Here is a 24,020-nt window from a genome sequence, read left to right on the forward strand (position 1 = left end):
TATTTCTGAGAACACACAATCAGAAGCAAATCTTCCATTTTCTTATGTATTTCTTATACCTTTTGTGACATTAAATTTATATCTCTATCTACACTCATATGTGTATATATTTAGTATCAATAAATGACTTAAGAAAATATATCAGATGCTTTGATAATGATCTAAGAGAACTTATTAGGTGCTTTAACAGGTATATTAGTTTTGAATTTAATTTAACCTAAAGTGAAATTAATATTAACTTAGGATTAAATAATTTTCTCCTTCCTCCTCTTGAAATTTAAACATTATTTCTCTATCCATTTAAACAACATTGGATCTATTATATATATTATATATATTCTTTATATAGCGCCCATGAAAGAAAATAAAAAGATGCTCTTGGAGAAACTACTTGTTACAATTATCATCTCAGATGTACCCCTAATTCATATCTGGTTAGTTTTTTGGGAGAAAAGTTACTTAAATAATTGTGTTTTATTAATTTATATAGTATGAACTGGTTAATTTTTAAACTACAATTTGCATTTCTAGTTTTTAAAATAAGCCAAGAATATTTGCTTTCTTTAGGGCATTGAAAACATAAAAAATGAAATTGAAGATTCAACTGAACCTTTGATAGATCCTGTGTATGGACATGGCAGGTAATTATCTGAAGTCTATTATCGCCCTTGTCCGGAATCGAACCGGGACCTTTCAGTCCTCAGGCTGACGCTCTATCCACTGAGCCAAACCGGTTTTGGCAATAAAACAGTGATTATTAACTCACTCTAAAAAATAAGTACTTTTTGCCCTGGCTGGTGTTTCCTAGGTGGTAAGAGCAGTGCCCCCCCCCCCACACTGGGAGAGTCTTGGGTTCTCCCTCTCTCTTTCTCTTTTCCTCTTCTTCCCTCCCTTCCACTCTCTCTAAATATCATTGGGAAAAAAATATCCTCAGGTGAGGATTAACAGCGACAACAAAGAGTGCTTTCTTTATAACTTTCTGTTTCAGAGGTTAAAATTCACATGTTTCATCAAACATAACATAACATTTATACGTGTACTAGAGGCCAATGCATGAAATTTGTGCAAGGGCCTTGACCCCTGCCCCTGCCTCTGCCATGGCTGCCTTGGACCCCACAGCAGCGGTTTCATCCAGAAAGTCGTCTGGAAGGATGTCTGGTCTAATTAGCATATTATGCTTTTATTATTATTATAGATTATTATAGATTTTAAAAGATGATTATATATAGTAAGTAAATTATCAACCTAGGTATCATTTAAAAAAATTAAATTTGGTATCTTAGATAAAAGTTTTTACATTTATGTGAATAAATGGAACAATAGATTCATTTAGTGATCCAGTTAATAAGGCTGTTGTTCAGTGAGTGTATAAAATGAAAAGATGTAAGATTTTTCCTAAGTTTGTTTCTTAACATAATTTAATGTAAGAAGTCATTCCCTTATGCCTTATCTTAGGGATAATTTTATATGAAAATTAGTTTATTCATATTTTAATTACTTTTTAATTTTTATTAATAGCCAAAGTTTAATTAACCTCCTATTGACGGGACATGCTGTTTCTAATGTATGGGATGGTGATAGAGAATGCTCAGGAATGAGTAAGTATATTCTTTGTGTATTTTCCTCATTTTGATTAATATTGAACTAGAATATAGTTGGTTGTTATTCATTTATTTAATGGCTTTGCATTACTTAGAGGTTAAGGTGTCTTATAATCAAAGAATCGTTTATAGTTTTCAAGGCACCATAACATGAAGAACATAGACTTTGGAGGCAAACTTGGCCTCAAATCCCAAGTTACTTATCGTCTCAAGCTCTTAGTTTTCTGTAGAATAAAATTGGGATTATAGGACTATCTTCTTTAGAAAAAGTAAAATGTAGATCTCTTTATATAATCCTAGTACATTTTCATGCAGCAGTATCTAAGTCTGGAAAGCTAGCATTTTGCTTAAAATTGAGGAGAATTACTATAAGTATTATAATTTGAAATTTTATCTTTGAGAGTGTAGTTTTTTTTCCTGTATTACTTTTAATGTAAATAATTTCCTTTAGGATGCTGCGCACATTTAATTTTATCTGAATTTTAAACCACTACCCTCTCCACCACTACCTCCATTTCTGGTCTTGGTTATTTCCTGTAGCTTTATATGTTGCCAGGACATTGAAATGACACACCTTTGGCCAATCCATCCAGTTAAGGAAACCTAATACATTGCTCGGAATAAAATGCCCTTCAGCTTGTTACTGAGTCAGTCTAAATTCATTTATTTATCCATTCAACTTATATTGAACTAGAGGTCTGGTGCACGAAATTTGGGGGTGAGGGTGGGGGGGAGAGGTAGTCCCTCAGCCCAGCCTGCACCCTCTCCAATCTGGGACCCCTCGAGGGATGTCCCACTGCCTAAACGGGCAGTTGGACATTCCTCTCACAATCTAGGACTGCTGGCTCCCAACTACTCCCCTAACTGCTTCTGCCTGCCAGCCTGATCACCCCCTAATCACTCCCATGCCAGCCTGATTGATGTCTTAATTGCTTCTCTGCCAGCCTGTTTGCCCCCAACTTCCCTCCTATGCCAGCCTAGTCACCCCTAACTGCCTTCCCATGTTGGCTTCTTTTGGATGCGGAGCTACCTTGTATCAAGATGTTTAGACATAATCCAACCTCCTTGCTGTCAGGTGAATGATAGTCCTGGCTGTCAGGTGGCAGGGAGCTGTCTGACCAATGGTCAATTCTCTAAGGGTGAGACTTCCTCCTCCCTGCTGTCAGATGGCTGTCAGACCACTGAGAGCAATCTGACCAATGGCTGATTCTGGCTGATTCTGTGGGGGTGGGACTTCCTCCTTCCTGCTGTGAGAGTCTGGGCCAGCACAAACTGGGACACAGCATCAAGACCCCCTGCGCCAGAAGACCCAGAGTCAACTCCCCACCCACTTGTGTGTCCCTAAACGCAACATCCAGTCTCATGGAGGGGCAGACAGGCTCAGACATGCCAGATGCTGGGGAGCAGTGAGGCTGGATCTGCCACTGGAGTAGGCGGATCCCGCCTGTCCACTTGGTTCCCAGACCCATAGGCCCAAACAATCAGCCCCAGACACTTCAGAGGTCGCAGAGCAGCCAGGCTTGTTCTACTGAAGTGGGCACATGCCACATGACCCCTGACTGGACACCCCAGGCAGCTCTCAGCCGCACACCCTGGCCCTTGGCGGCGGGGATCTGTGTGTGGGGATCTGATGCCTCCCAGCTGCACACCCTGGCCGCTGGTGGCAGGGATAGCTGTGTGGTTCTGGCTGCCTCCCAGCCACACACCTGGCCAATGGTGGAGGGGATCGGCGCATGGGGATCTGAAGCCTCCCAGCTGCACACCCCAGGCTGTCTCCGCTGGTAGCTGGGATCCATCGATGGCACCAGGATCCATGTGTGGGGTCTGGCTGGCTCCCAGCCAGATACCCAGGTCTGCCTCAGCTGGTGGCGGGATTGGTTTGTGGGGGTTCGAGTGCCTCCCAACAAGACTGTGGGACCCTGAAAAGGCTGAGAGTACCGGGTGCCGCCATCTTGTGGCTATGGGCGCTGCCATTTTTGTAGCGGAGTGACGTCTAATTTGCATATTACTTTTTTATTAGTTAGGATAGCTACTGTGTACCTTATATTGAAGTATGTAGTAGAGGACAGCAAATTCCATAGTCTTTATAGTTCACAGGGACATTTCTTTCTTTGTTCCATAATTAGATAAAACTGTCAACAAATGTCAGAAGCTGATTTTTACTGATATACTGATTTCTGGTCCCATTTAAATGGTTGTCTTGATCTTAAATTTGAATTTTTCTCAAGTTTTAGAAATACATATAGTCAGTTAACAGAAATATAAAGGGACATAACTTTAAGGAAAAAATCAGTAGGAATTGTATAATTTCAGAATTAAAAAGCACCTCTTGAATATTGTTAAGTGAAATAAGTCAGAAAAATCAAGAATCATGATTTCACTCATGTAAGTTATGGGTGCCACATCAACTGAACGAAAGACAAATGGAAAACTGAGAAGTCATCAGTGGCACAAAAGAAAGTCTTTTTTTTTTTGCCTCAAATTGTGATTCGCGATGAAAAGTGGATTTATTTTGAGAATTCCAAATGCACAAAATCATGGGTTGATCCAGGTCAACTATCAACATTGACTGCAAGGCTAAATCGCTTTGGAAAGAAGACAATATTCTGCCTTTGGTGGGATCAGGAAGGTGTGGTGTATTATGAGCTTCTAAAACCAGATGAAACAATATTGATCACTACCAACAATAAATAATCAGTTTGAACCACGTTTTGATCGTAAAATGACCAGAATGTTCCAGAAGACATGGCAAAATAATTTGGCTTCATGATGGAGCACCACCACACACTTCAAAACCAGTTAAAGGCATGTTAAAAGATCTTGCCTGGGAAGTATTAACCCACCTGCTGTATTCACCAGTTCTTGCTCCTTCAGATTACCATTTTTTCCAGTTGATGGCACACGCACTTTCTGTGTAGCTCTTCCAAACATATGAAGAAGTAGAAAATTGGGTCTCTGAAGGGTTAGCCTCAAAACAAGACAAGTTCTATTGGGACAGTGTCCATAAATTACCTGAAAGATGGCAGAAATGTATAGCTACCAATGGACATTACTTTGAATAAAAAACTTCTAATGTTTCTTGAAATTATCATGTTTCCTTTGATTACAAAATCCACCATTATTAACCAGTACGCTTGGTATATGGAGAATCATCAATGTGAGAGAGACACATCAATTGGTTGTCTCCTACATGTGCCTGAACTGGGGCTGGGGATTAAGCCTATAACTCAGGTATGTGTCCTTGATCCGGATCGAAATCATGCCACTTCAGTCCATGGGTTGATGCTCTAATCACTGAACAAGCCAGGCTAGGGCAACAATATTTACCAGTACATAGAAATAATAGGTAGAAGAACACAATAACAATGAGGGGTTTTGTGATCTTGTGTTCTGGTGGGAGATTATGCCCTGAGGGGTCTGGAAATAGGGGGATTACTCTGACATTCCAAAGGTATCTATAATAATAAAAGGGTAATATGTTAATTATGGTGAACGTCTTCCGGAAGTCCATCAGAACCTTCATCTGGACAAAGCCACAGTGGCTGCGAGGGTCTAGGGCTGGCGGCATGCGAGCTGGGCCGGTGCTGTTGGTCCAGTGCCACAGCCCCTTTTGCAGGCTGTGAGAAGAAAACTGTGATCAGGCCCGGACAGAGGCTGGGAGAGAAAAGCAGAGTCTGATCGCAGCCCCCTTGGCAGTCAGTGCTGGGTCTGTGTGGCAGAAGTCAGTCCTGCAGTCAATGAACATAATGTCAATTAACATTAAGTGAACATAGGGTCAATTAATATCCCTTTGAAAGGAGTTGAGAATATAAAGTACAGTGTAAAGCAATTACTTATATTATTTCACATAAAACTCTTCAAATAAGATATTTTCCTTTATTTAAAATGTATCTTTATTGAAAGTATTACAGGTGTCCCTTTTTTTTTCTTTTCTTCTTTTCTTTTCCCCCCATTGATCTCCTCCACCCTGCACCCACTCCTTCCAGGCCCTCACCAGACTATTGTCTGTGTTTATGTGTCCATGGACTATTTCTATCTAATTCATAAAAATCTAGAAAGATTTAGAGAAAATAAAATAAAAGATATGCCAGGTAAATATTGTACAGAAGAGCTGAAGTTGCTCCATGAATACTGGATACAGGCTTGAAGCCAAAACACAACTCATGAGATAAAGTTAATCATTGTAACATAACAAAAGGTTCCTTTCACTCAAGAGATAATTTGGTTCCCAATACACATAATAGAATAGAGTGGGAGTTCAGAATGAGCCTCACCAAGATGTGTCTCAGTGGTATGCAGATTTTTGAGCTAAGGGCATTTTTAGCTTCAGGCTCGAGTGAAAATTCTGCCCCTCCCTTTAACTACCTAAAAAAAATTGAATTAGAGGCCTTTTCCATAATAAGACATTATCCTATATAATAAAAGGGTAGTATACAAATCAACTGAACAGCAGAACAAGTCACTATGACACACACTGACCACCAGGGGACAGATGCTCAACAGAAGAGCTGCCCTCTGGTGGTCAGTGTGCTCCCACAGAGGGAGCACTGCTCAGCCAGAAGCTGGGCTCTTGGCTGGCTACACTGCAGTGGTGGAGGAAGCCTCTCACCCCTCTGTGGCAGTGCTAAGGATGTCTGACTGTTGGTTTAGGCCTGCTCCCTATGGGGAACAGGTTAAAGCCATCAGTCGGACATCCCTTGAGGGCTCCCAGACTGCAAGATGTTTCAATTTGAGCTGAGGAACCCCTCTATGAGTGTACGAATTTCGTGCACCGAGCCTTTAGTCCTATATAATAGAAGGCTAATATGCAAATCAACGAATGGTGGAATGACCAGTCACTATGATGCACACTGATCATCAGGGGGCAGACGCTCAACAAAGGAGCTGCCCCCTGGTGGCCATTGAGCACCGATCAGCCAGAAGCCAGGCTCAGCCAGAAGCTGGCAGTACTAAGGATGTCTGACTGCTGGTTTAGGCTGGCTACCTGTGGGGAGTGGGCCCAGCTGTCATTCGGCCATCCCCTGAAGGCTCCTGGACTGCGCAAGGGTGCAGGCCAGGCTGAGGGACCCCTCTCAAGTGCATGATTTTCATGCACTTGGGCCTCAAGATCTATTATTTTAATGAAATTTTAAGTTAAGATGCAGTATAATGATAGATAAGAGCTTTTGCAGCTGATGTCTAGACCAGTGGTCGGCTTTGTTGACTAATGAGTTTGCCAACCACTGGTCTAGACTTACTCCTCTTACATAAGTGGAACTTTGTATGTGTTGAATAGCAACACCCCATTTCCTCCTCCTCCCAGGTTCCTGCAACCACAATTCTGTGCTGCTATGGGTTTGACTACAGTATTTTAGATACCTTATATAAATGGAATAATGTAGCATTTCTCCGATGATGAGCATATTTCATTTAGTATAATGTCTTCAATGTTTATCTGTGTTGCCACATATGGTAGGAATTCTTTCTTTTGTAGACCTGAACAATATTCCATATCATGTATATGCCACAATTTCTTCTTTTGTAGACCTGAACAACATCCCATATTATGTATATGCCACAATTTCTTTATCCATTCATTTGCAACTGGATATTATTTCAACATCTTGGCTACAGTGAATAGTATTGCAATAAGCATGGGAGTGCAGGTATCTCTTTGAGATCTTGATTTCAGTTTCTTCAGATTAAATAACCAAGAGTGGAATTGATGGGTCACAGGGTAGTTCTATTTTTAATTTTTTGAGGAACCTCCGTACTGTTTTCCATAGCTGTACCATTTTACATTCCCACCGACAGTCCACAAGGCTTCCAAATTTTACTCTCCTCATCATTTTTTTTTAATAGTGTCCATTCTAACAGATGTAAAGGGATGTCGCATTGGGTTTTGATACTGCATTTTCTGATGATTAGTGATGTTAAACATCTTTTCACATACAGTTGGCCATTTCTGTCTATTAGAGAAAGTCTATTTTAGTTCTTTGCCCAGTTTTTAATTGGATTATTTGTGTGTGTTTTTGGTAACTGGGTTATAAAAAGAGTTCCTCTTATATTTTGGATATTAACTCCTTATTAGATACATGGTTTGCAAAGAGAGTCATATCGTCTTTTTCTCCATATTCCTACACTATACTTTAGCATCATTTTTTTTCAATATTTGGCACTCAAGGTGTGTTTATTAAATAAATTTAAAGCAGTTACCTGGTTTTCAGTCAGTATGAAATTTGAAAAGCCCAAGTGGACCTTCTACAGCAGCAGTAAGTAGTAATAGTTGAGAATGGAGCAGGACACTATAAAAAACCAAACTTGGAAAAATAAAATTCTGCATACATATACAGTCTCATGGACTGAAGCAAATAAAGGTTATAGGGACTGATAATGGTTAATCTTAAATGCTAGGCTGAGGAAAATAAATTAGGCCCAGCTGGTATGGTTAAGTAGTTGAGCATTGACCTATGAACCAGGTCATGGTTTGATTCCTGGTCAGGGCACATGCCCAGGTTGCGGGCTCAATTCCCAATGTGGGGCATGCAGTAGGCAGCCGATAGTGATTCTCTATCACCATTGATGTTTTTTTTCTCTCTCTCCCTTTCCCTTCCTCTCTGAAATCTAATAGCCTATATAATAAAGAGGGAATATGCAAATTGACTGTCATGCTGTAATAAGATGGCTGCGCTCACAGCAGAGGCAGGGATTCTGTAACACAAGATGGCTGCTCCCACAGTGGAGGCCAAGTTCCCATAAGGAGCCTTAACAAGCAATCAGCAGGGACCTGAGGCTATGTGATGCTAGGCCGGGACAGGGAATCTGAGGCTGCGCCCCCGCCGGGTGGGGCTTGACAGGGGACCTCAGGCCCCACCCCCCACCCCGGTGCTGAGCCAGGGGACCTCAGGCCATGCCCCCTGCCCCGGCACCAGCTGGGGGACCTCAGGCTGTGTTCCCCGCCCAACAGGGCTTGATGGGGGACATCAGGCTGCACCCCCCACTCCAGTGCCGGGCCAGGCAACCTGAGGCTGTGTCCCCCACCTGGCGGGGCTTGACAGGGGTGGGGCCGGCCAGGTCTGGATGTAGCCCAATGGGGTGGGGCCAGCCAGGTCTGGGTCTTGCAGGATTTCTTGGCACACGTGGGTGGGCATGCCTCAGACTCAGGAGGAAGATTTTCTATACATTTTACTAATTTTCTTTCATCTCTAACACTTCTATTATAGAGAATGGGCAAATAGTAATATTAAAATACTTCCTCTAATTAATTCCCTTTTCATGTGTATGAATTTCGTGCACCCGGTCACTAGTATATTTATAAAAGTAAATGGTTAAAAAAATTAGACAGGAAATCCTAAAATATGACATAATTATTAGAATTTTCTGCAAGTGTAAATATACTTCTTTTAGACTTAATGTGAAGTCTCATAAATAACTTCTATAACTTATAATATATGGAACTATTATATCATTGCTCTAATTAAAACTTTGTGTAATAATAAATATTATTTTTAAAATTGAGTTTATTGGGGTGACATTAGTTAATAAAATTAGATTTCAGCCCGGTGTTGCTCAGTGGTTGAGCATTGACCCAGGCAGGACCCAAGAGGTCACTGGTTTGATTCCTGGTCAGGTCACTTGGTGGGGTTGCAGGTTCTGTTCCCAACAGGGGGAGTTTAGGAGACAGCTGATCGATGATATTTCTCTCTCACAGATATTTCTCTTCCTCTCCCTTCCTCTCTTTACAAATCAATTAAAACACATATAAAAAATTACACAGTTTTCAGGTACGATTCTATAATACATCATCTGTATATTGTACTGTGTGTTCACCACCCCATGTCATGTCTCCTTCCATCTCTGTTTATCTCCCCTTTACACTCTTTGCCTTCCCTCAGCCCCCTTTCCCTCTGGTAATCACCATACTATTGTCTGGGTCTATGAGGTTTTTTTTGTTGACCTTTCCCCCCCTTAATCCCTTTACCTTTTTCACCCAGCTTTCCAAACCTCCTCCCCTCTGATAGTTATCAGTCTGTCCTGTGAATCTATGAGTCTGTTTCTATTTTGTTTGTTAGTTTATTTTGTTCATTAGATTCCACATATAAGTGAAATCTTGTCTTTCTCTGACTGGCTTATTTCTTTTAGCATACTATTGTACAGGTCCACCCATGCTGTCTGAAAGGGTAAGATTTTATTCTTTTTTGAGACCAAGTAGTATTCCTGTGTATAAATATACCACAGCCTTTTTATTCATTCATCTACTGATAGACACTTGGGTTGCTACCAAATCTTGGCTATCCTACATAATAAAAGTCTAATATGCAAATTGTCCCCTTGGGCGGGAGTTCGACTGACCAGAAATTCAACCAGGGGTTGGGGCTGGCCCACCAACCACCCATAGCCCCTCCCTCTGTTAGGCTCCACCCCTGTTCAGCCCTACCCAACCTGATCAGGGGCAGGGCCAGGTGGCCAACTGCCTGAGGCCCCTATCCCTGGCCAGCTCTATTCCAGATTGTCCTCCCACCCCCCAGCACCTTGCATGGGAGTGAGCCCGTCCACCAACCTTCTGTGTCCTCTCCCCCCAGTCTGCCCGGCCTAATTGGCCCTGATAGGGGCAGGCCGGCAGAACCCCACTGAGCATGAATTTGTGCACTGGGCCTCTAGTTGTAAATAATGCTGCAGTGAACATAAGGGTGTATATATTCTTTTGAATTAGTGTTTATTTTTTTGTTTTGCTTTGTTTTTCATATATATCCTCAGAAATAGATTTGCTGTATCATAAGGCAGTTCCATTTTTGATTTTTTTTTTAAAATATATTTTATTGATTTTTCACAGAGAGGAAGAGAGAGGGATAGAGAGTTAGAAACATCGATGAGAGAGAATCATCGATCAGCTGCCTCTTGCACACCCCCTACTGGGGATGTGCCCGCAACCAAGGTACATGCCCTTGCCCGGAATCAAACCCAGGACCTTTCAGTCTGCAGGCCGACGCTCTATCCACTGAGCCAAACTGGTCCTGGCCCATTTTTGATTTTTTGAGGAAATTCCATACTGCTTTCCCACCAACAATGCACAAGTATGAAGTGATATTTCATTGTGGTTTTAATTTGCATTTTTCTGAAGATTAGTGACATTGAGCATTTTGTATAATAAAGAGGTAATATGTAAATTGACTGTCATGCCCTTGCACAAGATGGCTGGCAGGGGAGGGTAATTGTGGGCAATCAGGCCAGCAGGGGAGGGCAGTTGTGTGCTACCAGGCCTGCAAGGAAGGACAGTTAGGGATGACGGGGCCGGCAGGGGAGGGCAGTTTGGGGTGAGTGGCCCGGCAAGGGAGGGCAGTAGGGGCGGACCAGGCCTGCAGGGGAGGGCAGTTGTGGGTGACCAGACCTGCAGGGAAGGGTAGTTGGGGGGATCAGGCCTGTAGGGGAGGGCAATTGGGGGTGACTAGGTTGGCAGGGGAGGGCAATTGGGCCAGCAGGGGAGCAGTTAGGTGTGATCAGGCTGGCAAGGGAGTAGTTAGGTGGTGGTCCGGCTGGCAGGCAGAAGCAATTAGGGGCAATCAGGCAGGCAGGCAGGCAGGCAAGCAGTTGAGAGCCAGCTCTCCTGGATTGTGAGAGGGATGTCTGACTACTGGTTTAGGAGATGGGGCCTAAATGGGCAGTTGGACATCCCTCGAGGTGTCCCAAATTGGATAGGGTGCAGGCTGGGCTGAGGGACACCCCTCCAGTGCATGAATTTTGTGCACTGGGTCTCTAGTCTTTTCATATAATAATAAATATTCTTGATGTACTTTAGCTATCAAAAGCAGATAAATATTATATATTTTGTTTAAGAAAACAGGATTAGTACATTTTAAAAATAATACTGTCCAGACTACATGATGAAACATGTGATAGCTAACCTAATGTGAATAATTTTTTATTCAAGACGTATGAACTGCTTCTTTGTTGTATAGAATATCCTGACATTATTATAAATATACTATTCTAGATATTTGTTTAAAATTCTAAGAAAAAAGATGATGTAGTAGCTAATTGTAACACTAGGTGGTGGTAATGACTTTAGAAATTAAAGTGTGAAATGTTTGCAACATATGTATTCTTTTTGAATTTGAAACATTTAGTGCTGCTTATATTTTGAATTTTGAATTTGAAACATTTAGTGCTGCTTACATTTCAGAAGGAAAGGAGGGAAAAATATGCCAGGCTATACAATACCCTTTCTACCTGTTTGGGCTCCTCACCACTTTATCTTTTTCCTTTGGATGCTATAATCCAATGCTTCTCAAATTTGTTGATCTCATGCCCTTTATACTCTTAAAAATTACTGAGTATCCTAAAGAGCTTTCACTAATGTGGGCCATAAGTAAATAATGGTTAGTTTTTTTTTCTTGTTAGAAATTAAGACCGAGAAATTTAATACTTATTAATATAACTATTTTTTTTAAAATATATTTTATTGATTTTTTACAGAGAGGAAGGGAGAGAGATAGAGAGTTAGAAACATCAATGAGAGAGAGTCATTGATCAGCTGCCTCTTGCACACCCCCTACTGGGGATATGCCCGCAACCAAGGTACATGCCCTTGACCGGAATCGAACCCGGGACCCTTCAGTCCCCAAGCCGACGCTCTATCCATTGAGCCAAACCAGCCTTGGCAATATAACTATTTTTGATAAATGATTTTTCCACAACAAAAAATAGTAAGAAGAATTACTTTGTTTTTAAATTTTAAATCCCTTTAATGTTTAGGTTATTAATAGAAAGCTGGATTTCTGTATTGTTTACAGATTCAATTTGTTGGAATATAACATCATTTATTTTCTGGAAAATTTCACTCCATATTTGTGAGAGTATAAGAATAAAAAAGGCAACTAATGGCTTTGTATGAAAATCATTTTTATTTCACATAGTCTCTCAAAGGGTCTTGTGGACCCCAAAGAATCCAAAGCTACAATATAAGAACTATTGCTTTACCTTCTGTGTGCCTGTAAGAAGCTAATGAAGAAATGCAAACTATATGCATACGTACTTTGTATTAACTTTGAATTTATAAATACTAAAGCTTAAACCACCAGTTTTTGGCTTATTCCATCTGTATGTTGCACTTAAGGATATATTTACAACAAAAATGCCTGAGTCGATATTATCACATTAATTGATAAGAAAAACATAATTTCCTAATAGAAAAAAGGACATAATTTAAAAAAATATATATTTTATTGATTTTTTACAGAGAGGAAGAGAGAGCGATAGAGAGTTAGAAACATTGATGAGAAAGAATCATAGATGAGCTGCCTCTTGCACACCCCTTACTGGGGATGTGCCCACAACCAAGGTACATGCCCTTGACCGGAATCGAACCTGGGACCTTTCAGTCAAACCGGTTTTGGCAGGACATAATTTTTTTTACCAGAAAAAATACTTATTAGAAATACATATGGACCTAAATTATTATCAGAGTTCTATTTAATGTATATTAGCTGAAATCTATAATCTGTGAAGACTTTGATATCATCACAATTACACCTCTGTTGTGAAGTAATCTCTTATTTCTTCATTTTTTACACTGAGTGGCCAGATTATTATGACCTTGGAATGCATGATTATTGGCCACTCAGTGTATATCTTATATAATAAAAGGCTAATATGCAAATTGTCTCCTCGACCAGGAGTTCAACCAGCAGGAAGGCTGGCCATCCGCCCATGCTCCTTCCCCCTGGTCAGGCTGACCGGACCCCACCCATGCTTGAATTCATGCATCGGGCCTCTAATGTATATATCCTATATAATCCTACCTAATAAAAGAGAAACATGCAAATTGACCACACCTTCGTCATGTCCACAAGCCCTGCCCACCAGCCAATCAGGGTGAGTATGCAAATTAACCCAGCCAAGATGGTGGTTAATTTGCATATCCAGGCCAGAGCAAAGACTGAATACTGTGTAGAAAGAAGCCAAGCACTGCAGAAGGGAGTGAAGCTTCGGAGAAGCAAGCAAGAGGGGCGGGGGAAGAAAGGAGGGAAGCAGGCGGGGCAGGGAGGGCAGAAAGTGGGTGGGCTGGTGGAGAAGGGAGGGAAGCAGGTGGGGCAGCGACCGCAGCAGAAAGCCCTATTGAAGGAATCTTCCTGCAGTGGGCCTCTAGTAAAAGAATAATATGTAAATTGACTGTCACACCAAGACACAAGATAGCCACCCCATGTTATCAAAGATGGCTGCCCCATGTGGACACAAGATAGCTGCCACAAGATGGCCTGCAGGGGGGGGGCAGTTGTGGAAAGTTAGAGGTGACCAGGCCAACAGGGGAGGGCAGTTGGGGGTGACCAGGCCAGCAAGGGAGGGCAATTGGTGGGGACCAAGGCTTTCAGGGGAGGGCAGTTGGGGGAACCAGGTCTGTAGGAAGGGACAGTTTGGGGGAGCCAGGCATGCGGGAGCCAGGCCTGCAGAGAATGGCAGTTGAGGGAGACCCAGGTCTGCAGGGGAGGGCAGTTGTGGGGGACAAGGCCTGCAGGGGAGGGCGCACACACACACACACACACACACACACACACACACACACGAGTGGCCAGATTATTATGTGTTCAGAGATCTTAATGATCTGGCCACTCTGTGTATGCTTTGTTCTTAGTAATCTACATTCACAACATCAATCCTTGTCTCTATGCTAATGATTCCCAACTCTGTGTCCAAGCCAACCTGACCTCTCTTCCCTGTGTTTCCCAATCTTAATTCCAGTTGTGTATCTCTCTAGGTAGAAGTCAGAAAGGTTCCTCAGTCCCTGGTTACATAAAACCAAGCTCATGTTCTCCCTTCAGATCACTCTAGCACCTACTCCTCCTTAATTCTCTTTTAGTTAATCACCATTATCAGATTCCTTAGGCTGGGAACCTTTAAGGAAGCTTTGATAATTTTTTCACCCATTAAATACACTGATTTTTCATGTCTCTTTGTTGTTTTCTCTGTCTTGAAATTTCTTCTTCTTAACCTGGAAAGTGACTACATATATTTAGATCTCAAAAGTTACCACTTCTGTACATAGTTAGCAGATATTCTTATATCACTATAAATGTGTGTGTGTGTAAACAGAGCAAAAGCACATATTGTTTTTTCATCTCTCCCTTGATGAATTATTAGCTTTGTAAGGCAGGTACTGTGTTCTAGTCATCTTCATTTCCCCAGTCTTTAGCATATTTCGTAGGTTTAGTATATGTGCTGCTGAAGCGAGCACCATATTTCGTAGGTTTATTTATAGGTGAGAGAGAATGGTATCAACTGTCCTTGTGTCAAGTATTGTGCAGGTAGGTTTACTGCTGCCCAATGTTAAATTTTACAAATCATGATTAGCATATCTTTTCCAATAATTCCTTAGTTTCAAGGGGAAATTCCTCCATTATAAAAGTTAACACTGAATATAATGTTTCATAAATACATTTAATATACATCTGAAGTATCACAAACCTGATCTAATGGTATTTATAATGAATAGTACTATAATTATGACTTGATGTTTACTCTTAACAATAAAAATGTGCTAGGTTTAAGTATAGTTTGAGGTAAAGGTTTTGATATAGAATGTATCTATACATACATATTTCCTTGTAAGTACTTTTCAGATTTATGTATACTAATACATGCTAATTTCTGTTTGCAGAACTTCTTGGCATACACGAACAATCAGCTGTAGGGTTCTTAACATTAATGGAAGCTTTAAGATACTGTAAGGTAAGTTGATTTTTAAGGTACTTTGAATGGTCTTTATTCACATGTTCACTATTGTGGATAGTATTTTTCTTCTATGACAACATATTTTAGTTTACTACTGTTATTATATATTCTCATCAGATTATTGCTGGTCTTCCTTCCTAAACTGACAGGCGTATTAAGGGAAGAGTTAAACTGGCTGATCAGGCAGAGTTTCCTAATTTGAGGTTTGTTCCTTTTTGAGGGTGGGGGGAAAAACCCAATTATTGTGAAAATAGAGACTTCTGTTGTTGAATATAAATGTGTTTTTTTGGTAAACTGAGGGAAAAGAATGTGCTCTTTCTTCCTTACCAACCCACGGTGTGCTTCACTGAAACAACTGGTAGTACTTTATTAGGCAAAGAAAAAGAACCTGCTGAATGCTGAAATTCTAACTTCTATTTGTTCCATCTGAAAATGGTTTCACACTGACGAAGGAGAATTCTAAGCATTTAATAGAATTAAACTCTTTAACACATGTGAAGATTAGTAACTGCCATGAAACCCTCATTTATTGATAAATATTTTATTGCTTTCTTACACAATCTGAAATAAGTACTGGCTGTTCCAGTAGTTTTAAATCATTAGTGATTTGCAATTAAGGTGTTCCCATTTTGGAGGAAGAAAAAAACCTAATGTTATTTTCATTTCTGAATGGTGGTTCCATGGCAGTGGTTCTGGTGGTGGTGATTAGTTTGAGTAACAGTAACAGTGTCTTGTGCCCTTCCTTTCTCCCGCTTCCCCCCACCTTTTTTTTTTTTTAACCAGAAAGCATTCCTCTTTCATGACAGTCCTTCGACGGGGGTGATATGGGCATAACAATCAAACAGGTTTCATCCAGCTCTTATTCATTTTAATTATTGTAAAGTTAAACAGTAGCAGCTCTTCTTTTTAGTGACTTGAGTTATACAAGATAAAATTATTCTGAGTTTTCCTGACAACCAGTGAATGAAGTTGCATCTTCTATACACACACACACACACACACACACACACACACACACCGGTGTGGGCACACACATAAAACAGAAACTGCCATGAAACCCTCATTTATTGGTATATATTTCATTGCTATAGAGGTGATATATATATATATATATATATATATATATATATATATATATATATATATATTAATATTAATTTCTTAAACAGGCCAAGCCCTTTCCTGTCTGACAAGTCTTTATACTTGCTATCATTTCTGCCAGAAATATTCTACTCTCCCCTTCAGGTTCTACTTCAAATGATGCCTCAAAGACCCTTTCCTTGATCATCCCCTCAATGAATCGTCCCATCATGATTTCTTAGGAATAGTCGCTTTGAACTGATCTTATTTGCTTACCCTGTTTCCCCAAAAATAAGACAGTGTCTTATATTAATTTTTGCTCCCAAAGATGCGCTAGGTCTTATTTTCAGGGGATGTTTTATTTTCCATGAAGAAGAATACGGTACACATTTATTGTTAAATGAAAATAAAGGAAATTTATTACCTGTATACGGTACGGTAGTACGGTAGTTGACAACACAAACCAGACAAACTGTGAATCCTACAGTATCAAGAATTTACTCATTCAGTGACAGTCATGTCATCATCTTCTGGAACATCATCATAACAATCCAATTCCTGAATTTCCTGGTGAATTTCTTGTGACTCCATTTCTTTCAGAATCAGTGGACCAAATCTCTCATGTTTAGCCTGGGGGGGGGGGGGGCTTAATTTCGGGGGGATGCCTTATATTTCACTCAGAAGGAAACCTGTAAGTAGGTCTTATTTTTGGCCGAAACCGGTTTGGCTCAGTTGATAGAGAGTCGGCCTGCGGACTGAAGGGTCCCAGGTTCAATTCCGGTCAAGGGCATGTACCTTGGTTGCGGGCACATCCCCAGTAGGGGGTGTGCAGGAGGCGGCTGATTGATGTCTCTCTCTCATCGATGTTTCTAATTCTCTATCCCTCTCCCTTCCTCTCTGTAAAAAATCAATAAAATATTTAAAAAAAAAAAAAAAAAAAAAAGACAGGGCCTCAAAACTGAGTTAAGACAGAATTTTATAAAATCCACAAAACTCTGTTACATGGAGCTGTTTATATGTACATACTGCATCATTCTTAAAATTTATATACATTTACTTTGTACCAGATGTTTAGAGAAATGACATTAAGGAAATATTTGTGTTTGTATTAATTTTGTGAGTCTGAGCATTTCTTTGTTTGGTAGTGTAGCAAATTGCCCTTTAGAAATTAAATTAACATTTTCATATCAATTTAAACATATGTGTTTATTAACACAAATAAAACAATATTTCTCTCTTCTCCCTTCTTTGTGTGTGTGTGTGTGTGTGTGTGTGTGTGTGTATCAGAGGCCTGGTGCATGAAATTTGTGCATGGGGGTGTATGTCCCTCAGCCCAGCCTGCACCCTCTCCACTCTGGGACCCCTTGAGGAATCGAGCCTAAATGGGTAGTCAGATATCCCTCTCACAATCCAGGACTGCTGGCTCCCAACTGCTCACCTGCCTGCCTTCCTGATTGCCCCTAACTGCTTCTGCTTGCCAGCCTGATTACCCCCTAACCACTCTGCTGCCAGCCTGATTGATGCCTAACTGCTTCCCTGCCAGCCTGGTCACCCCTATCTGTCCTCCCCTGCAAGCCTGGTCCCCCTCAACTATTCTCCCCTGTAGGCCTGGGTCACCCCCAACTGTCCTCCCCTACAGGCCCTGTCACCCCCAACTTTCCTCCTCTGCTGGCCTGATCACCCCTAACTGCCCTCTCCTGCAAGCTTGATCACCCCCAGCTGCCCTCCCTTGTAGGCCTGGTCCCTCCCAACTGCTCTCTGTTGCTGGCCATCTTCTGGCAGCCATCTTATGTCATAAAAGAATAATATGCAGATTGAACATCACTCCAACATACATGGGGCAGCCATCTTCTGTGTTGGAGTGATGGTCAATCTGCATATTATTCTTTTATTAGATAGGATAGAGGCCTGGTGCATGGGTGGGGGCCAGCTGGTTTGCCCTGAAGGGTATCCCAGATCAGGGTGGGGGTTTTCCTGGGTTGTGGGGCAGCCTGGGCGAGGGGCCTGTGGTGGTTTGCAGGCCAGCCATGCACCCCTACAACTCAAGAAGAGGCCCTGGTATCTGGGATTTATTTATCTTCTATAATTGAAACTTTGTAGCCTTGAGCAGATCTAAGCCTCCTGCTTGCTCCATGGATGCAGTCATTTTTGTTGGGATTTATTTATCTTCTATAATTGAAAGTTTGTAGCCTTGAGTGGAGGCCATGGCAGGCCAGGGCTGTGGAAACTTGGCTTCCTCCATTGCCAGGGGCAACTCAAGCCTCCTGCTCTCTGCAGCTCTGTGGCCACAGCCATTTTTGTTGGGATTTATTTATTTTCTATAATTGAAACTTTGTAGCCTTGAGCAGAGGCCTGGGCTGGCCAGGGTGTGCAGAAAGCTTGGCTTTCTCCATTGCCGGGGAAATCCAAGCCTCCTGCTTGCTCCGTGGCTGCAGCCATCTTGGTTGGGTTACCCACTCCTGATTGGCTGGTGGGCATGGCTTGTGGGAATAGCAGAGTGATGGTTAATTTGCATATTGCTCTTTTATTAGATATGATGATACACATACATTTGAACAAAGAAGGTGACCCAGTGCTTTTGACTATGACCTTTTAAAAAACATATATAACTCACACAACATAAAATTTACTATTTTAAAGTGTATAATTCAATAGTTTTTATGTATTTATTTAATGTATTTATGTATTTTATGTTATTATAAGTCAATGGATAGTTCTATTTTTTCTTGTTACGAATAATACTGCTATGAACATTCATTCATAAGTTTTTGTGAACATGTTTTCATTTCTGTTGAGTATATACTCAGGAATGAAATTGCCTGATTGTATGGTAATTATATGCCTAACTTTTTGAGAAACCGTCAAACTATTTTCCAAAGTAGTTGCATTATTTATTCACTCTTGATTTATTTTTTATTATTATGAAACACTTCATGAGTTCAGCCTTTATTTGCCTTTTGATCTTACTGTGTGCTAAGTGTATGCGTATGCACACACACACTTTATCTTTTTTTTTTTTTTTATCGGTTCTAGAGAGAGAGGAAGAGAGGTGGGGGAGAGAGAGACAGAAACATCCATATGAGAGAGAAATATTGATTGATTGCCTCCCGTATTTGCCCCAATCTGGGGATCGAACCTGAAACCTAGATATGTGCCCTGACCAGGAATTGAATCCTGCACCCATTGGTATATGGTACGATGTTCAACGAACTGAGCCACACACTTTTTCTAAAAAAGAAACTAAACTGATCAGTATCAGAGGTGGGGGTGGAGGAATGGGTTGAGAGAGATTAATCAGGGAACAGATATGTGCATATATGCATAGCCCCTGGACACAGACATTAGTTTGGTGAAGGCCTGTGGGGAGTTCAGGGTGGAGAGGGTCTATAGGGGGAAAAGAGGGGGACATCTATAATACTTTTAACAATAAAGGTAAATTTAAAAAAATGAAAGAAACTAAACAGCCTCTAAACTTTTCACAAGAGGAGGCATGATGGAATGGAAAACTACCACATTAAGAGTTAGCAAACCCGAGTCTTAATTCCAGCTCATACTAGTAGCTGACTGTATTCCAACAGGGCACTCATCCAGTGTATTCCTCTGTGTCCTTATATAAAATTGAAGAACTTGCACTGTACACCTCCAAAGGGCCTTCTACTCTGGCCCAGTATAGTCAGAACTTGTTCTTTGTCTTTGGCTGTTATTCTCTGTTGTCCCCAAACTTCCCTTTACTGGTTCATATTGCCATTGGTACATCCAACGCATCCCTTGCATTATAGGAAAACAGAAAATAAATTCTATCCCTCCTAGTGATAAGAATAAATTTTGAAGGGCCCTGGTGGTGCCTGAAAGCAGGATATCATATCAGGGCTATTGGCTAATTAGGAAGAATAGTTGGCCCTGACTGCTGCAAATCTCCACTTGGAATTTCCCACTTCTAGGAAGTCTGTGTGAGAAAAGAAAATTCAAATTTGATTGGTAAGGTTAGTTGTTTTTAAGTCAAAATCTTTGTCCTCATAAGAGTGTGGAACTGATTGATGTGGATGTGGTTGAATTTCACAAGTCTATTTTTTCCTCAGTCACACAAAAATAAGTATTTCCAAATTTTTGTAATAGTAGTATTTAGAGATAAATTATATAACCCTGGAGCCAGGTTATAGGTTTAACTCTATACATTTTAAAGAGACTGCATATTGTAAAACTTTGAACTTAACTCCTATCTTGAAGAGTCAAATGGTAGGATTCTTTTATATACTTAAATGTTTTACATATTTTGCTTTAGAGAGATTATAATGTTACCCTAGGTTCTCTGAAGACAGGACGTTCTTAAAGCTTTTCCCCTTATCTAAACTAATAAAATAGTAAGATGCAAATTGACCATACCTTTGCGGTGTCCACCAGCCAATCAGGAGTGCGTATGCAAATGAACATAAAATGGTGGGTTAATTTGCATATGCAGGCACCACGTGGCTGGGGTGGAATGCTTGTGTTGTCACTATGGTGACAATGCAGGCATTCTGCACCACCCCAGCTACTTGGGGCCTCTGGGCAGTGTGGCAAGGCAGAAAGGCGGCTCCAGGCCAGAGTGAAAAGGCAGCCCCGGCCAGAGCGAAGGTGGTGTCAGCAGCCAGGGCAAGGAAGGCCCATTCTTGCACAAGTCTTCGTGCATCAGGCCTCTAGTTTACTCATAAATTTACTCGTTTGTTCATTTATAATTATATTCCTGATCAAGTAATTATGATCAAGTTTATGGTTTTTGGGTTTTGAGATACCAAGCTGACATTCCAGAAGTGGCCATTCTATCTAGAAACTTTAGTAAAACCTGAGAATGATGCATAGGGTTAAACTATTGTTTCTGGCTGTGTTAAATCTGTGTTGTTGTTCTATGTAAAGGTACAACATAAGCTAAGCCCTGACAGTCTTTATAACATTCATTTTATATTCATGGGTAATATATGGGTAAGGCATTCTGGCACAATGTTTATTATTCCATTTAAATATGAATTGGACATCCTGGTTATGTTTCAGATATTCATGGGCATATATCTAATAGGCAGTATAACATTTTCATTTGTTTGTTTATTTTGCTACGTTTGTTCTAGGTTGGTTCTTACTTGAAATCTCCAAAATTCCCTATTTGGATTGTTGGCAGTGAAACTCACCTCACCGTATTTTTTGCCAAGGTATGCTTATAGTAGGATTTTTTTAAAAGTATGACATCAGGCAAACAAGTACTATAGGCTTATATTTAGTATAGATCTTTGTGCAAACATCAGTGTATTCCCACTAACAAATGGATTATTCCAAAATCTAAAATATTAACACAAAAGAATTATTGTACCACTCTAGTTTTGGAATTTCAATAAAATCTGTCATGACTCAGTTATAGCTTCTTTACTTTTGCTGACTTTAATGATTTGGCTTTTGCTTTTCTGTTTTTTTATTTTTGTTTGTTTTTTAAGAAATCACTTTTGTTATAAGAAAGTTTTGGATTGTTCATTGCCGAAAAGATTAAACTCTCACATGATATACAATAATTTTAGTTATAATATGTCTTAGGAAAATATTTTAAAATCTATTAATAGTTGAATGGTATAAAAATCAAGTACTCTATTAAAATGGAATATTTTCTGTAGTTTTAATTTATATATGGTTATAGTATTGAAATAAAAAAAATGTATTTGAACATGTTTATTTTAAAATTCTGACAAAACCTTTCCTAAATAAAGCCTAGCCTTTAACAATAATATATTTTTTCTACAATTGAGTGATTCAGCTCTTTGGAGTCAGACAGCCTTTGTTTGAATCCTAGCTTTTTCACTTCCTAATGCTCTCAGCCCCTTTTCTTATATTTAAAATGGGGATTAAGAATAATACCTGGCCCTTTAATAAAATATATATTTTATTGGCCTGAAAGGGAAAAGATATAATTGTGTTTTTGAGGGTTTTTTAAGTTAGAGTGCACTTTTGATTACTCCATTTTTTTTCTTGTACTTGCTAATGTAAGTTTATATCTATAAGAATTATGAATAGTATAAATTATAGCAAAGACTGAACTAACTGCTGAATTTTGTGGATCTATTTTCTTTTTTAATATAATATAAAATATTTAGCAGTACTATTACAAGTTAAATGCTCAATCAGTCTTAGCTGTCACCATCATTTTTAAAAAATATATATTTTATTGATTTTTTACAGAGAGGAGGAGAAAGGGATAGAGAGCTAGAAATGTCGATGAGAGAGAAACATCAACCAGCTGCCTCTTGCACATCCCCTACCGGGGATGTGCCCGCAACCAAGGTACATGCCCTTGACTGGAATCAAACCCGGAACCTTTCAGTCCGCAGACCGACGCTCTACCACTGAGCCAAACCGGCTTCGGCTGTCACCATCGTTTTCATTCTACAAACATTTATTAAACCTCTCTGGTATTCCTAGAGAGAGTTGCTAGACATTGGCCTGAAAGGGAAAAGATATAATTGTGTTTTTGAGGGTTTTTTAAGTTAGAGTGCACTTTTGATTACTCCATTTTTTTTCTTGTACTTGCTAATGTAAGTTTATATCTATAAGAATTATGAATAGTATAAATTATAGCAAAGACTGAACTAACTGCTGAATTTTGTGGATCTATTTTCTTTTTTATTCCTGTATTTACTTTTATTGTGCTGGCAAAAGTCCAGTTAGTGGATTTAGAGAAAGTTATATATACTTACTTTTTTTTTTTAAACAGGGAAAGCTATATAATACAAGTTAAAGTACAGACTTATGTATTACATTTAGTCTGAAAGCTTTTGCTGTTTGTTTTCCTCTTAAAGTGAAGAGGGGGAAGTTACTAGTAAAAGCATCATTTAAGCTATAGATAAACTGAGCAACTTCTAATTCCTGAATGAGTCCATTTGACTAATTTTTGTTTTAAGTGTTATAAATTTACAGATAAGAAAATAAAATTTTCTGCTGAAACCGGTTTGGCTCCATGGATAGAGAGTCAGCTTGCGGACTGAAAGGTCCTGGGTTCGATTCCGATCAAAGACATGTACCTTGGTTGCGGGCACATCCCCAGTAGGGGTTGTGCAAGAGGCAGCTGATCAATGATTCTCTCTCATTGATTTTTCTAACTCTATCCCTCTCCTTTCCTCTCTGTAAAAAATCAATAAAATATATAAAAAAAGAAAATTAAATTTTCAAGCTAATTATTAATTATTTTAACTCCAACCCTATTCTTTAGCATTAAGAAAACTAATAAATTCTGTGAAAGTTTGGTCAAGAGTAAAAATTAATAGAAGAAAATATTTTAAATCTTAAATTTTATAATTGATATTTAAGAAATTAGAGGCCTAGTGCACGAAATTCGTGCATGGGTAGGGTCTCTAGTGGCAGCTGGGGCCTCCCTTCGCACCCTCCTTGGCCTGGCGCTGCCCCCTCACCTGCTCCACCATCCCGCCGCGGTCCCGCTCTCATCAGGGCCCATTGGGGCCAGCAGTGCCTCCACTGCCGTCCGCTGCCAACACCATGTTGCCGATGCCTACCATGTTCTGCGCTGCCCCCTGGTGGTTAGCGCACGTCAAACTCCTAGTCAGTCAAACTCCTGCCCATAGGGACAATTTGCATATTAGCCTTTTATTAGGTAGGATGATT

General features: G+C 40.2%; 1 protein-coding gene across 5 annotated transcripts in view; it reads left to right on the forward strand.

Annotated features, from left to right (window-relative positions):
* MINDY3 (MINDY lysine 48 deubiquitinase 3) overlaps positions 1-24,020 on the forward strand; it is a 101,005-nt gene that overhangs the window by 34,829 nt on the left and 42,156 nt on the right. For 3 of the 5 annotated variants that reach the window (XM_084876176.1, XM_084876180.1, XM_084876177.1), the window contains 4 exons: positions 568-641; positions 1,519-1,598; positions 15,232-15,302; positions 21,488-21,568. In XM_084876176.1, the coding sequence (XP_084732302.1) occupies positions 568-641; positions 1,519-1,598; positions 15,232-15,302; positions 21,488-21,568 (306 nt within the window). The remainder of the gene's footprint in view (positions 1-567; positions 642-1,518; positions 1,599-15,231; positions 15,303-21,487; positions 21,569-24,020) is intronic. The other 2 variants (XM_084876178.1, XM_084876179.1) reach the window with 1 other exon arrangement.

Source organism: Pipistrellus hanaki (assembly GCF_964339955.1).
Source record: "Pipistrellus hanaki genome assembly, chromosome: 1".
NCBI classification, from domain to species: domain Eukaryota; kingdom Metazoa; phylum Chordata; class Mammalia; order Chiroptera; family Vespertilionidae; genus Pipistrellus; species Pipistrellus hanaki.